The following is a 12,429-nucleotide window of genomic DNA, read 5'->3' as shown; positions in this document are numbered from 1 at the left end:
AGTTTGTACGAAAGTGTATAATTAGCATGACAATGTAGAAATATACGTGGATAAATCATATTTTAATTGAACACATCACATCACATACAGTAAGCTATGCCTACAGAACATTCTGTTTAGCATTGTGACCCAACGGTCAAATGCTGCTGGCGCATCAAGTACCGCCTTCGCCGCGGTATGAATGGCGGCACAAGGAACACATTGAAGTAGTAACATCTGTATACATTTAAATGTATTTGTAATGCATTGTTTTATTGCTTAATTAAATGACATTTAAAAACACAAATCAAACATATCTATTTATTTGTCCATTTAAATTGTGATTTATTTATGTACATTTTTATGCTGGGAGAAGCAGTGGCGCAGTAGGTAGTGCTGTCCCCTCACAGCAAGAAGGTCGCTGGTTTGAGCCTCGGTTCAGTTGGCGTTTCTGTGTGGAGTTTGCATGTTCTCCCTGCATTCGTGTGGGTTTCCTCCGGGTGCTCCGGTTTCCCCCACAGTCCAAAGACATGCGGTACAGGTGAATTGGATAGGCTAAATTGTCCATAGTGTATGAGTGTGTGTGTAAATGTGTGTGTGGGTGTTTCCCAGAGATGGGTTGCAGCTGGAAGGGCATCCGCTGCGTAAAAACTTGCTGAATAAGTTGGCGGTTCATTTCGCTGTGGCGACCCCAGATTAATAAAGGGACTAAGCCGACAAGAAAATGAAGACATTTTTATGCTTCAATAATTAAATTGATCATTTGAGTCTTTGTTTTTCTAACTAGCACTCTTGTACGGTGGCCGGGAAGTGCAAAACAACATTACAAAGTTTGAAACACTTTTACAAAGCTCGAGACAAATTTACATTTTGAAAAACATTTTTACTTATCATCAAACACAATTACATAGGAAAAACACTTTTACAAATCCCGAAACAAATTTACAATTACAGATTCCCTACGAAAAGGGAATGTACCACACCCCGGAAGTGACGTAGAATGTACCACACACTGGTAGTGAACCGCAATGTAACACACACACACTGGAAAATATCAATGATATCCAGCTCGTGTGTGACTTTGTAGACAGGTTTCCACAAGTCTACAACTATAAAAATCATGGTTTGACTAACTGCGATAAAATAAATTAGAGCTATTCTGAGAAAATATCAGCATAAGAGTGCATAGAAACATGTAAATGCAAGTACATGGAAACAATTCAAGCACGGCACATGTTGACTGATAATATACCAAAACCAAATCCTACTTGTACACTGGATTAGCTCAGTTGGATAAATTGGTTGTTACTCATGCAGAACCTTTTGACTTGGGTTTGAATCCTGTTGATGACATGTCAATTATAATTATTTCTTTAGATTAATTTTTGTTTATGCTGTTCTGCCACACAAATATTAAATCAACAATGTTTACACTGACACCAAGTAATAAGAATCTTTATTTGGTATGGCATGTTGCTGTGAAAATGTGACGAATCTGCCAATCTTCAAACGTGAATAGTTTGCACATCTGTAAAGGGGCCTCAGTTAACACGGACACCAGTTAAACCATAACACAGGCTTCCTTCAGTTTACTGTTAAGAGTCCTCAAGCAGAGGTTTACGCCATGTAGACTTGACATCATGTTCACGATTACAGCGTACGAGTGGATCTCGTGAAAATATTGAACACATTGATGCAGCATGTCTGGTGTTTCCGTTTGTTCCGCGTCCTTTATAAACTCTAAACACCGACCACACGCAAAGCAAAACTGTGTTAAGCTGCTCATGTGTTTGCCACAAAACGGGCAAAACAACCCTCGACCGCTGTCCATGTTCGGTCACCATAAACTTTTTTTACGCCATGTACTCCACAGCACGAATTTACCGTGCTCACCAGCAACAACAACAACTTTCCCCCGCGTCACTACAGGTATGTGGTACATACACTGTAAAAAATTGCTGTTAAAAAACGGTCAGATTCTACGGTAAAATAATGTTTTTTCACTAAAACAGTAATATTCTGTTAAAAACAGTGCTTTCTGGGTAACATTTTTGTTTTCGAGAAAGTAACCAACTGCAGAAAACTGAGCTAACAGAGTTCAGATTCGATGTTTTGAAGTCTGTGTTTGAAATCACACTTTGTGTCCTTGTTCACTATTTCATACACTAGTTAACTAATATAGTTCACCTGACAGAGTTAATGAACACTAATGAGTGAATTCAGACACTGATGAACACCTGCTGTTAATAATCACAATTACTGAAGAAAATAAACAAGAAACACAAACAGTGACTTGAGTTACAACATTAAATAAAATCAAATCAAATAAAACAGCTTCAGTCTCAGCAGAGGATCATTAAACAACTCCACAAACAACAGTAGACACACACTTATTACTGACTGATTTGACTTCCATACTATTCTCATTGAGATCCAACAGAAATTAAGGTGTTTTTTGTGTCACCGTAATGGAGTGAGGGGCTGGTTTAGTTGGGCTCTTCACCCTTGAACTCATTTAAGAAGACTCTCCAACTGCTGTAATACAGAGTTTACAAAACTTTTGTACTACAGCAATAAAGTTGGAAAGTCAATAATTAGAGAAATCTATTTGTCTGAAATTAGTTCTGATAAATGTTTTGTTATAAATCTGGAAGAAGGGCCTCATGCAATAGATTTTATGCTTAGTTGCAGGTATTAATTTAATTAATGAGAAGTGGAAACAGAAAAGATACCTCCGTAATTACATAACAGTTAAGAAATAACATGCAAAAACAGTTCAGTTATGACAAATACACACTCAGACCTCATGAATCTGACCTTGTATCTCAACAATGGTAACATCTCAAATGTTTCATGCTGCAATGCATGCTGGGAGTGGCACTGTACAAATATCCCAGCATGCATTGCTGTATAAATAAATGTTGTATAATGGTCTTACAGTTTTCTTTATTTGTATTTGATTCTGCTGTTGTTTATGTTTAGACTTTCAGTTGCCTGTTTGTGAGTTAAACTGTTAATTATGTTTGTTGTCACCATTATTGAGGTTCATATGCTGATTATTGATGTCTCTTTGAGTGCAATATACACCATAGAGCAGTGTTATTGTCCAAGATATTTTTAAAAACTTCTAGAAATCATTGCCATATAAAGACATATAATGTAAAACAATAGATTAACATTGAATAGGAGCAGTAAATTTTATTATACTAAATGAGAACAGACTCTGCCATTTATTAGCAACATGAACATCACCAGATCTTATTTAGGTTCTTGGCTGGCTTGTCACAACAAAAGAGCATTTTAAACAAAGTTCTTAACAATTGCAGCAGCCAAAATATATAAATGTTAAAAATGACAGGGCTAAGAGCCCAACTAAAGCAAACTCTGTTCTCCATGATGGTGACGTAAAACTTTAACTTTTTCTCAAGAAGAACTTTAGTAAATGTTATACAAAAATGCATGTATTAAGTAATAAGTGAAGCTGGTGATGATGTTTGTAGAGTTGTTTAATCATCCGCTGATCATTTAAATGATTTAATCATTTGTTGTTCTTCAGGTTATTTCATTATAAAGCTGTGACTAAAGTTTTGTATGTTCTGTTCTTGTTTTTTCCCTTCAGTATTTCTTCATTTGTTCATTGTTAATCCTCAATTATCATTTAATTAGTCAGTTAATTAATTAATCTACTCCAGCTTTGCTACATGTTTCTTGAACACTCAGTAGTGTGGACACTTCAATAAAAACTGAAGTATATGCTCTGGGGTTTAAAGGGTTAAAGGTGTGAGAGGTAAAAACACAGTGTAAAAATGTATTTTAACAGTAATATACTGTTAATTTACACTACGGAAATAGACTGTAAAAAAACAGTATATTGCTGGCAACCACAGCTGCCAGTAGATTACTGTTAAATCAAGGAAAAAACAGTATTTTACTGTAAAACCTGAAGCTAATTTCTTCTGTCTGTCACCGTTGTGGAGGAGAGTAGAGCCAGTGTATGAGTTAAAGATGAACAATGAACTGCTGATGTTATTCTGTATGTTTCTTTATTTAAAGAAAGCGGCTGTTTAGTTGCTGATGCAGTCAGAATCTCTCTGGTGATTCCAGATTTACATGTATGTGTGCTGTTGTGAAAAATAAAACATGAGAGTTAAACCGAACTTTTCTAATTAACTAAAATAAGTTATCATTATAAGTATGCTTCTAAGCATATATAGCACATTACTTCATAAACTCATTCAGCAGTTGACCAAGTTGAGGCAGTTGCTTTCAGTGAGCAAAATGAGTTCACTTGAGTATTGTGTAAATCAATGTAGTCCATGTATTTTTACAGCAACATACTGTAAAATAACAGTACATTGCTGGCAACTGCAGCTGCCAGTATTTTACTGTTTTTTAACGGGACAATTTTTAACAGTGTACTATGTCACTTCCGGGGTGTGGTACATTCCCTTTCCGTAGGGAATCTAATTGTAAATTTGTTTCGGGATTTGTAAAAGTGTTTTGCGTCTTGTTAATTTGTTTTCTAAAATGTAAATTTGTTTCGTCCTTGGTAAAATTGTTTTCCCTATGTAATTGTGTCTGATGATATGTAAACATGTTTTTCAAAATGTAAATTTGTCTCGAGCTTTGTAAAAGTGTTTCAAACTTTGTAATGTTGTTTTGCACTTCCCGGCCACCGTACTCTTGGGCCTCCATAATCATGACACTGAACACTTATCATGCGTACAATTCAGGCTTAAACATGAAGAAATTATATTTTAAAGAACATTTAATAAAAGAACAGTGATTTAAAAATGCAATAACGTTTTAGTGAGCACAATAAGCTCATTATAAAATATTCCAACTTTTAAAGGGGCTGTATATTATAGTATTTACAACTATTTGTTGTACAACCTTTGTTGAACCCACCTGTTTCTGATGTTTACTGGGGAGCGATTCTGAATGTCTGGCAACTGTGCAGAGCTAAAAAAAAAAAAAGATCACTGTATTAAGTAGTTTGAGGGGACATGTGGTACATTGTCCAGTGGCTCCCAGTGCTTCAGCATCTCTGTACATGTTTCCGGTGGAGCTGGTGGTACTGCTGGTGCTGGTTGTGGCCAAAATCAAAGTGGGAACTATAGTAAAAGCTCAGTTGCATCTGAGGTAACAGGTGGATATTCTATTGATGGAGCAGATGGAAGGAGTGGCTTTGGTGCTGGTCATCTCATCAAAATTAAATGGAAACTTGTTAAAATAGATTATAATCACGTTTGATTTTTTAACTTGAAATGACAATCTTTTTGCTAAATTAAAATTATTCAACCCATTCTTTAAACAGGGTTTTACTTGTCACCCTAAAGAGTTTAAAACAATAATTAATATTATCCCTAAAAACATCACAGTATTGATCAGAGGTTTTCTTTCACACTATTCTGTAATGTTCTCTCTTCCATCTTTATTTTTGGAGATCCAAAATGTAATAATAAGTTTTAAATGAATATTCTTATCCAAAGGCTTCATCATAATCAGCTCAGACCTCGTTTATTTTTAAAGATTTTAATTCACAGGAATTAGAAAAATAAGACAAGTTACATTTCTTATTCAAATCTCGCCAAAATTAAAGAACTTCAGTTTAAATGATTAATGATGTGTGTCCATTAAAAGAATTCCTGAGATTAAAAGTTGATAATAAGGAGAACTTGTCAATTTTGTGAAAGTCATGTTGAAAACACTAAGCATGTTCTCTATAATTGCATAAACTCATGTCTCATGTCAATATCCATGTAAACCCTTTTAGCAATAAACAAGTTAAATTTAATGTGACTAAAGAAAATCGTACACAGCATTAAGTAGTTAATAACCGTTTTTGCTTTGCAAAAAATTCTTCAATCATAAATATATAAATTTATAAATGTTGGTTTTTAAACCTTTTAAAGGGTGACAATGAGATTAATAGACCCATACTAGTTTAAAAAAAGTATCCTTTTCAGTTTTATTTTGCCCACTTAACATTGCTGTTAGTAATAGTAGTCACACACACACACACACACACACACACACACAYATATATATATATATATATATATATATATATATATATATATATATATATATATATATATATATATATATATATATATTAGTGCTGTCAATCGATTAAAAAAAACTAACTAATTAATCGCACCTTTTTTTTTTTTAATTAATCGCGATTAATCACATTTAAAATACTGAAACTTGTAATTTTGGCTATTTAAATGTCAAATTAATGTAAACGCAAGACAAAAAATATTTAAATTCAAAATATTATTGTTAAATAGAAATTTTGTTTAACTTGTAACACAGATTTCTTCATGTAAACAACATACCCACAATAAACCATCAAGATCCTGGCTTGACAGCCCTATTTATTACAGAAATTAAAACACAGGCATGTTAATGACATTTAAATTTCAAAACAATCAATGCCAATAAAGAAAACATTGATTTCCATGTTAGATTCTAAGTGGACTGCAAAAAAAAAAATGCCAAAATACAGGAATTGCAGATATGGAAAATGAAAAATTATAATAATAAACTATAGAATACAAACTGTTGCGCTCATTGTAAAGTTTTATTGCTGTGAGTTGAGAACATTAATTATACAGTAGAAACAATTTTGCTTAATCCTCCTTTACATTCATCCAGTTGCTAGGAATATCCCGCAAGTGCACAGAGACTCCCAAATGCCCGCAAATGAATGATCATTTCTTGCAAACCAGTCGTTAAATACATTGCACACCCCTCTCGCCCCTACTCAGATACGTCGCTCACTCCACCCCTGACACCCCTCAACAGGCCTGACACAGACACACACACAGACAGACACACACAACGCGCTGCAGACGTTTTGGCCCCAATGCCCTTCCATACTGGAGCGACTCCCATCAGATTCAACACGCATGATCACGTTCATCAAATTTGCTTAAACTAAGCGTCCTAAAGTATTACTGTATTTCACAAGGATTCTGACACAACAACGCGAAGCATACGCTTTCGTTGCGTTTAATGAGGAAACACTGAACTGCGTTAATTGCGGAATTTTTTTTTTTACGCGTTAATTATTTAAAATTAATCGCATGTGTTAACGCGTTAATTTTGACAGCGCTAATATATATATATATATATATATATATATATATATATATATATATATATATATATATATATAATTTGAAAGAACGGATAGCTGAAGTGCTTCAGTAGTCTCTGTTGAGTACTGGAATTAGCATTTAAGCTAACAAATCACTCATATTCTCATTCACAATAGAGATACTGGGCTTCCCATACACAGATTTATTTGTAGTAATGTGGGAGTTTTCACATGAACATCTCTTCAAAGGTAACCAGTTGTTTACAGAAAGTTTAATTGTCTTCATGAGGAAAACTTTTTTATTTTCTAAAATCAGTCCATCAAAATAAATGTGTTGTGTTTTGAAACCAAAGTCTTCATTTGTTACCCACAACTCATCAAGATTTGATCAAGTCAAAATCTCATAATCTGACACAAATCTGATCTGTGGTAACTGGCAAATGGCATTGTGTAGTCTGAACAGGGCTTTATGGAGTCTGCATCAGTCTCTCACTGTCACTGCAAGTTCACACCGGCCCACTTTTATTCACCAACAAGTTTTGTGAAACTGCAGACAAAAGCCCAAAATTGGAGGCAAACCTGTTTGTTCAAGGGAGTAAAAATCAAACAGTGTGAACGATCAAAAACACAATCTAAGAGTGTAGGACAGTTTTCTCTGCATCTCCCCAAACATTTTCTCCTCCCTAATATTTCTAATTTTCTTTTGAGTGCAGACCATTTAATTGCAGTGTGCAATGTGCACAAATTTGGTTCTCAGTTCATAATAACTTGAAACACATATAGAGTTATTTTGCTTCATTGCAGCCCTGTAGAAACTCTCACAATCTGGTACATCTTCACCCCTCTTCAGTTATTGAGTTTAAATCTTCAGGTTCAAAGGGTTTCATTCCAGTAACTTGAGATGTATTCAAGAGTTTACACTTGTCCCGAGATGCTATCCCGGGAAAGCCTTAAGCTCCGCTGGACAAGGCCTCATTTTTTCTCTCCATTGTGAAGCTTCATGTGATTGATGAGGCTTCTTTTATGTTTAAAGACCTTTCCACACTCACTGCATCGAAAACGCTCGCCTGAGTGAGTCTTCATGTGTTGCTTAATGGAGTCTTTGCACTCTTTCCACAATGATCACATGTGGTTCCAGTGTGACCATTCATGTGGTTCATGATTCTAGCTTTGGTTGTGAAGCTCTTTCCACAATGAGCACATGCAAACGGCATCTGTCCGGTGTGACTTATCATGTGGTGTTTGAGTGAGCCTGTATGTGGGAAACTTTTACCACACTCTGTGCATGTGTAAGGTTTCTCTCCAGTGTGAATCCTCATGTGGATGGTAAGGTTTTGTTTTTGAGAAAAACCTTTCCTACACTGTGTGCAAATAAAGCTTCTCTCTCCAGTGTGTGTTCTCATGTGGGTTTCAAGATTGCCATTTTGCTTACAACTCTTTCCACACTGAGGGCAAGAGTAGAGCCTCTCCCCAGAGTGAATTCGTCTGTGCACTGCCAAGTTTCCTGTAGAATAGAAGCTTTTTCCACACTGTTGGTATGTGTACGGCCTCTCTCCAGTGTGAATTCTCATGTGCACTGTTAAGTTTCCTGTATTATAGAAGCTTTTTCCACACTGTTTGCAGGTGAAAGGTTTCTTTCTAGTGTGAACATCAAGGTTTGGCTTTTGACAGAAACTCTTTCTACTCTGTTTACAGCTGTAATTACACCTAGACTTGGATTTCCGAGATCTTCCACGTGATAAAGTCTTTTTAGTGAGTGTGGGTTTTTCATCAGTCGTTATTACTTGTTGTTTCTCTTCCATTTCATTCCATTGATGTGTCTCTTCTTTCAGCACTATCAGGTCTTCAAAAAAGAACAAAAAAGTGAACTTTAGTATAAAGGCTTAAAGTGGCAAGCATGAAATGAATGTTTACCCTAAATATAAAAATGAGCTTACCATTTACTCTCCATCATGTGGTTTTAAACATTTCCTGTCTTCTGGAACACAAAGTAAGCCAGCATTTTTATCACTATACCTTATTTTGTGAAGGAAAGTAAATGGTGAGGCTATTTTCATTTCTGTGTCAGAAAGTCATACCAACACTGACTCACATAATCAACACATCTCTTGACTCTGGTTTATTCCCCACTGTATTACTACTCTAATTGTGAATCTTTACTGTTCCTGTTTCAATAGGGTGCTCTTGCTAAAAGGAGCAATGGCAGAGAGAGACTTCCAGTGCAGACTTTAAAGGGCCATGAAACCCCCTCGTTTCAGCAGGGTGTTTTCACACCTCTACTTTGGAAAAAGTCAGAAAAGTGGGCGTGTCCAGCTCTGTTTAGGGGGGAGTGTCGGAGGAACTAAAGTGGGATGGTGTGGGAGTGTCTATTTGTGCACGCGCGAGTTTCAGAGTCAAAATACACACCCACACAGACAGGAGAAAAAGTGATGGTGTTTAACCTACATGGACATCTGTAGTCGAATTATTTGCCAAATTATTAAATGTTGGACTTTAACTGCAGTTTGGCTCTTTCATTCAGGGAATTCATTCATGCCTCTCGCGACAAACGAGATATTTGATTCGAGGAACTGCTGCAAGCGTGTATTTTTCATGCAATGTTTGATACCGCACGGCGAATGAGAGAAAAAAAACTCTGCATTTCCCGGAAACTTAGATGCACACGGCAGGTAGTGTCAGAAAGCCGCGTGTGTTATTCCGGTCACAAAATGCGGTGCTAACATTTCTGCACTCAGTGCAATAGTTAACTTAATTCGATACGAACAAACTGAATAAACAAAGAGCACTGGTCGCTCACTTACCAAATCTGTAGAGACAGGACAATCACCAGCAACTAGAGCCGCGTCTTTATGAAGAGAAGACTACAAGCAAATCCAGATTTCAGCGTTTGCAGATGAGAACAGCTCTCAGGTAAACAATAATCCTCCTTAGACACGTAAGTTATTGTTGTCGCGCGTCGCGTACACTGTTAATCCACACGTGATCCAGATAAGCTCTCACAGAGAGAAAATGAAAACGAAACTTAACAGCAGCAAACTATAAAAGCAACACTTCACGTTTGTTTTGCCAACACAACGTGGCGTCTTTGTGGTGTAAACACGGTGACAATAATGAATATTGATGAAGTTGCACAATAGAGCGCGCTGATTGGTTTGACCCAAGCCTTACTCATGCATTAATGCATCACAAAGTAAGACGTAATAAGACTCACTCTGGCACAGACGCCCAGTCTGCACGCTGGAATACACGCTATTATGTCATGACCGTGACGCAGCTTCAAAAATTCGTTTCAAACAGGAAGTACAAATTTGCTTGAAATAACGCAAAAACAACCAATTTACACTTTTTAGTGAAATATAGGTGTCCTAATAGTGTTTTTAGCAGTGTGGGACACATATACGACTGTCAGCAGCTCAAAAAATGTGTTTTGGTGTTTCGTGACCCTTTAAGATGCTGCAATCTAATCGTGGGAAAGACACTTGCTCCTGAGCAGATTCGAGCTTGGGGATGTGTTGCTGTCACACCAACGAGTCTGCTGTGAGTTCCAAAGAACACATTATACTGACTAGTTGCCAACTTAAATTTACTCTCTCATTTCCAGCGTTCACTGCGAACGCGCACACACTCAAGCAGTTTGGCCTTGTTTAAAACCATATCTGGCAGCAGTGGGATTTGAACCCACGCCGCCGAAGAGACTTGAGTCTAAATCCAGCGCCTTAGACCCCTCGGCCATGCTACCCTAGATGTACCCATGCAGTGGTCCCTTTTCTGCCCAATTTTACGGAAGCAAAACAGCAGAGAAGACGCAGAGCTTCCTAGTGAAGCCCTTCAACTTTGGCCAAGGAGTCTACATTTGGATGTGAGCGGAAGCATGCAGTATCTCTTCGCAAGTCTGTTTGCTCAAGCAGAGAGGTCATTCTCAAGCATCCTAAAAGGACTGCCTGGCAACGATGGGATTCGAACCCATGCCCCCGAAGAGACTGGAGCCTTAATCCAGCGCCTTAGACCGCTCGGCCACGCTACCATACAAAGCTGCTTTCCCTGAGCAGTTTCGACACCAACTTGTTTCAAGTAGCGCAACAGCTCTGGGAAATCAGTTCAATTTAGCCATGCCTAGCTGGAGCTCCTCCACAAAGAAAGAGACCTCCTTAATACCAGCTTAGGAAGCACTCCCACCTTCCTGTCAACCACAGTTCTGTCTCTATTTGAGCACACCTCAAGGCATTTGAAGTCTTCTCCTTACGGCAGCCAGCTGCGATGCATTTAAGCACCTGATTACAAGGTAACTGTTATTTCACAAAAGAGTGAAAGTTACTGATTCCATCACAGCAGACCCCACATTGTTGTTGTTATTATATTCAAATCCAGTTATAGAGTATTACTACTTTAATTGTGAATCTTTACTGTTCCTGTTTCAATAGGGTGCTCTTGCTAAAAGGATTCGACCCGGGGTTGCTACGGCCACAACGCAGAGTACTAACCCTTATACGATTACGACGAGCTACGAAACAGCCGTTGTGACCTATGTGTGGTATGTTCCTCCCTGTGATAAGCCCCTTTCTCTTCAGTTAGAACACTCTGTTGTTTTTCTCCTCCTATACCAGCACAACGCTTTTCCCATGAAACAATGGAAATGCAAACAATTGACGACTGCTGCAATTTTAAAAAGGTGGAGGACGTAATCGGCAGGATTCGAACCTGTGCGGGGAGACCCCAATGGATTTCTAGTCCATCGCCTTAACCACTCGGCCACAACTACAAGACTGACAGTGCTGCCATTTCTTTATGCCTAGTACACATATTGTGCATCCAGATGAAACTTTCATCAAGCGATAGCTCAACGGCAAAAGCTGTGGCTCCACAAAATGAGCGTCACACGCCCGAACAGGGACTTGAACCCTGGACCCTCAGATTAAAAGTCTGATGCTCTACCGACTGAGCTATCCGGGCTCCACAACAGTAATTGACAAGTAGGCAAGGTTGGGTTGTGGTCGGCGCAGACCTTTACAGTACACTAAAGTTTACAGTGAGATGGGGTTTTAAGCTTATGGTTGGTGTGGATGTTGCTAAAACACGACAGGTTACTTTGAGGTTGGGTTTATGGTTTTTGTAGGTGTAGACATCAGTACAACACAATAGTTTGGACTTCATGTCATGTAGGAGACATTAAATAGATCAATGATAACTGCAGAATGTCTTTCTGCTGTTGTGGCAATGAATGGACACTCAACAATTGAAAAGATTCCTTCCATGCCTTAGACGCGTGACTTGATCAGTACTTATCTACACAGCATGCTGGCATCAAAGATCCTATTTCTCTTATATCATATCCCTAGTCTTCC

The 12,429-nt window shown here is 37.7% G+C and overlaps 3 protein-coding genes and 4 non-coding genes across 7 annotated transcripts in view; all 7 read right to left on the bottom strand.

Moving 5' to 3' along the window:
- Window positions 1-12,429, bottom strand: part of LOC137491238 (uncharacterized) — a 1,025,816-nt gene that overhangs the window by 659,746 nt on the left and 353,641 nt on the right. The window lies entirely within an intron of this gene.
- Window positions 1-12,429, bottom strand: part of LOC101886704 (uncharacterized) — an 847,011-nt gene that overhangs the window by 480,941 nt on the left and 353,641 nt on the right. The gene's annotated exons all lie outside the window — the stretch shown is intronic.
- The window catches only part of LOC137491478 (uncharacterized), an 18,994-nt gene continuing 13,840 nt past the window's right edge, over window positions 7,276-12,429 (bottom strand). Inside the window, exon 3 of the mRNA XM_073947921.1 lies at window positions 7,276-8,930. Within this exon, the coding sequence (XP_073804022.1) occupies window positions 8,167-8,930 (764 nt within the window). The 3' untranslated portion in view covers window positions 7,276-8,166. The remainder of the gene's footprint in view (window positions 8,931-12,429) is intronic.
- Window positions 10,745-10,826, bottom strand: trnal-uag (transfer RNA leucine (anticodon UAG)). Its single transcript has one exon. It is a non-coding gene; the product is annotated as a tRNA-Leu (tRNA).
- Window positions 11,030-11,111, bottom strand: trnal-aag (transfer RNA leucine (anticodon AAG)). The gene has a single exon. It is a non-coding gene; the product is annotated as a tRNA-Leu (tRNA).
- trnas-aga (transfer RNA serine (anticodon AGA)) lies at window positions 11,765-11,846 on the bottom strand. Its single transcript has one exon. It is a non-coding gene; the product is annotated as a tRNA-Ser (tRNA).
- On the bottom strand, window positions 11,965-12,037 carry trnak-uuu (transfer RNA lysine (anticodon UUU)). Its single transcript has one exon. It is a non-coding gene; the product is annotated as a tRNA-Lys (tRNA).

This window comes from Danio rerio, chromosome 4 (genome assembly GCF_049306965.1).
Source record: "Danio rerio strain Tuebingen ecotype United States chromosome 4, GRCz12tu, whole genome shotgun sequence".
In the NCBI taxonomy this organism is placed as follows: domain Eukaryota; kingdom Metazoa; phylum Chordata; class Actinopteri; order Cypriniformes; family Danionidae; genus Danio; species Danio rerio.
Note: the sequence above shows the minus strand (reverse complement) of the source record. Positions and strands in the feature narration are given on the sequence as shown.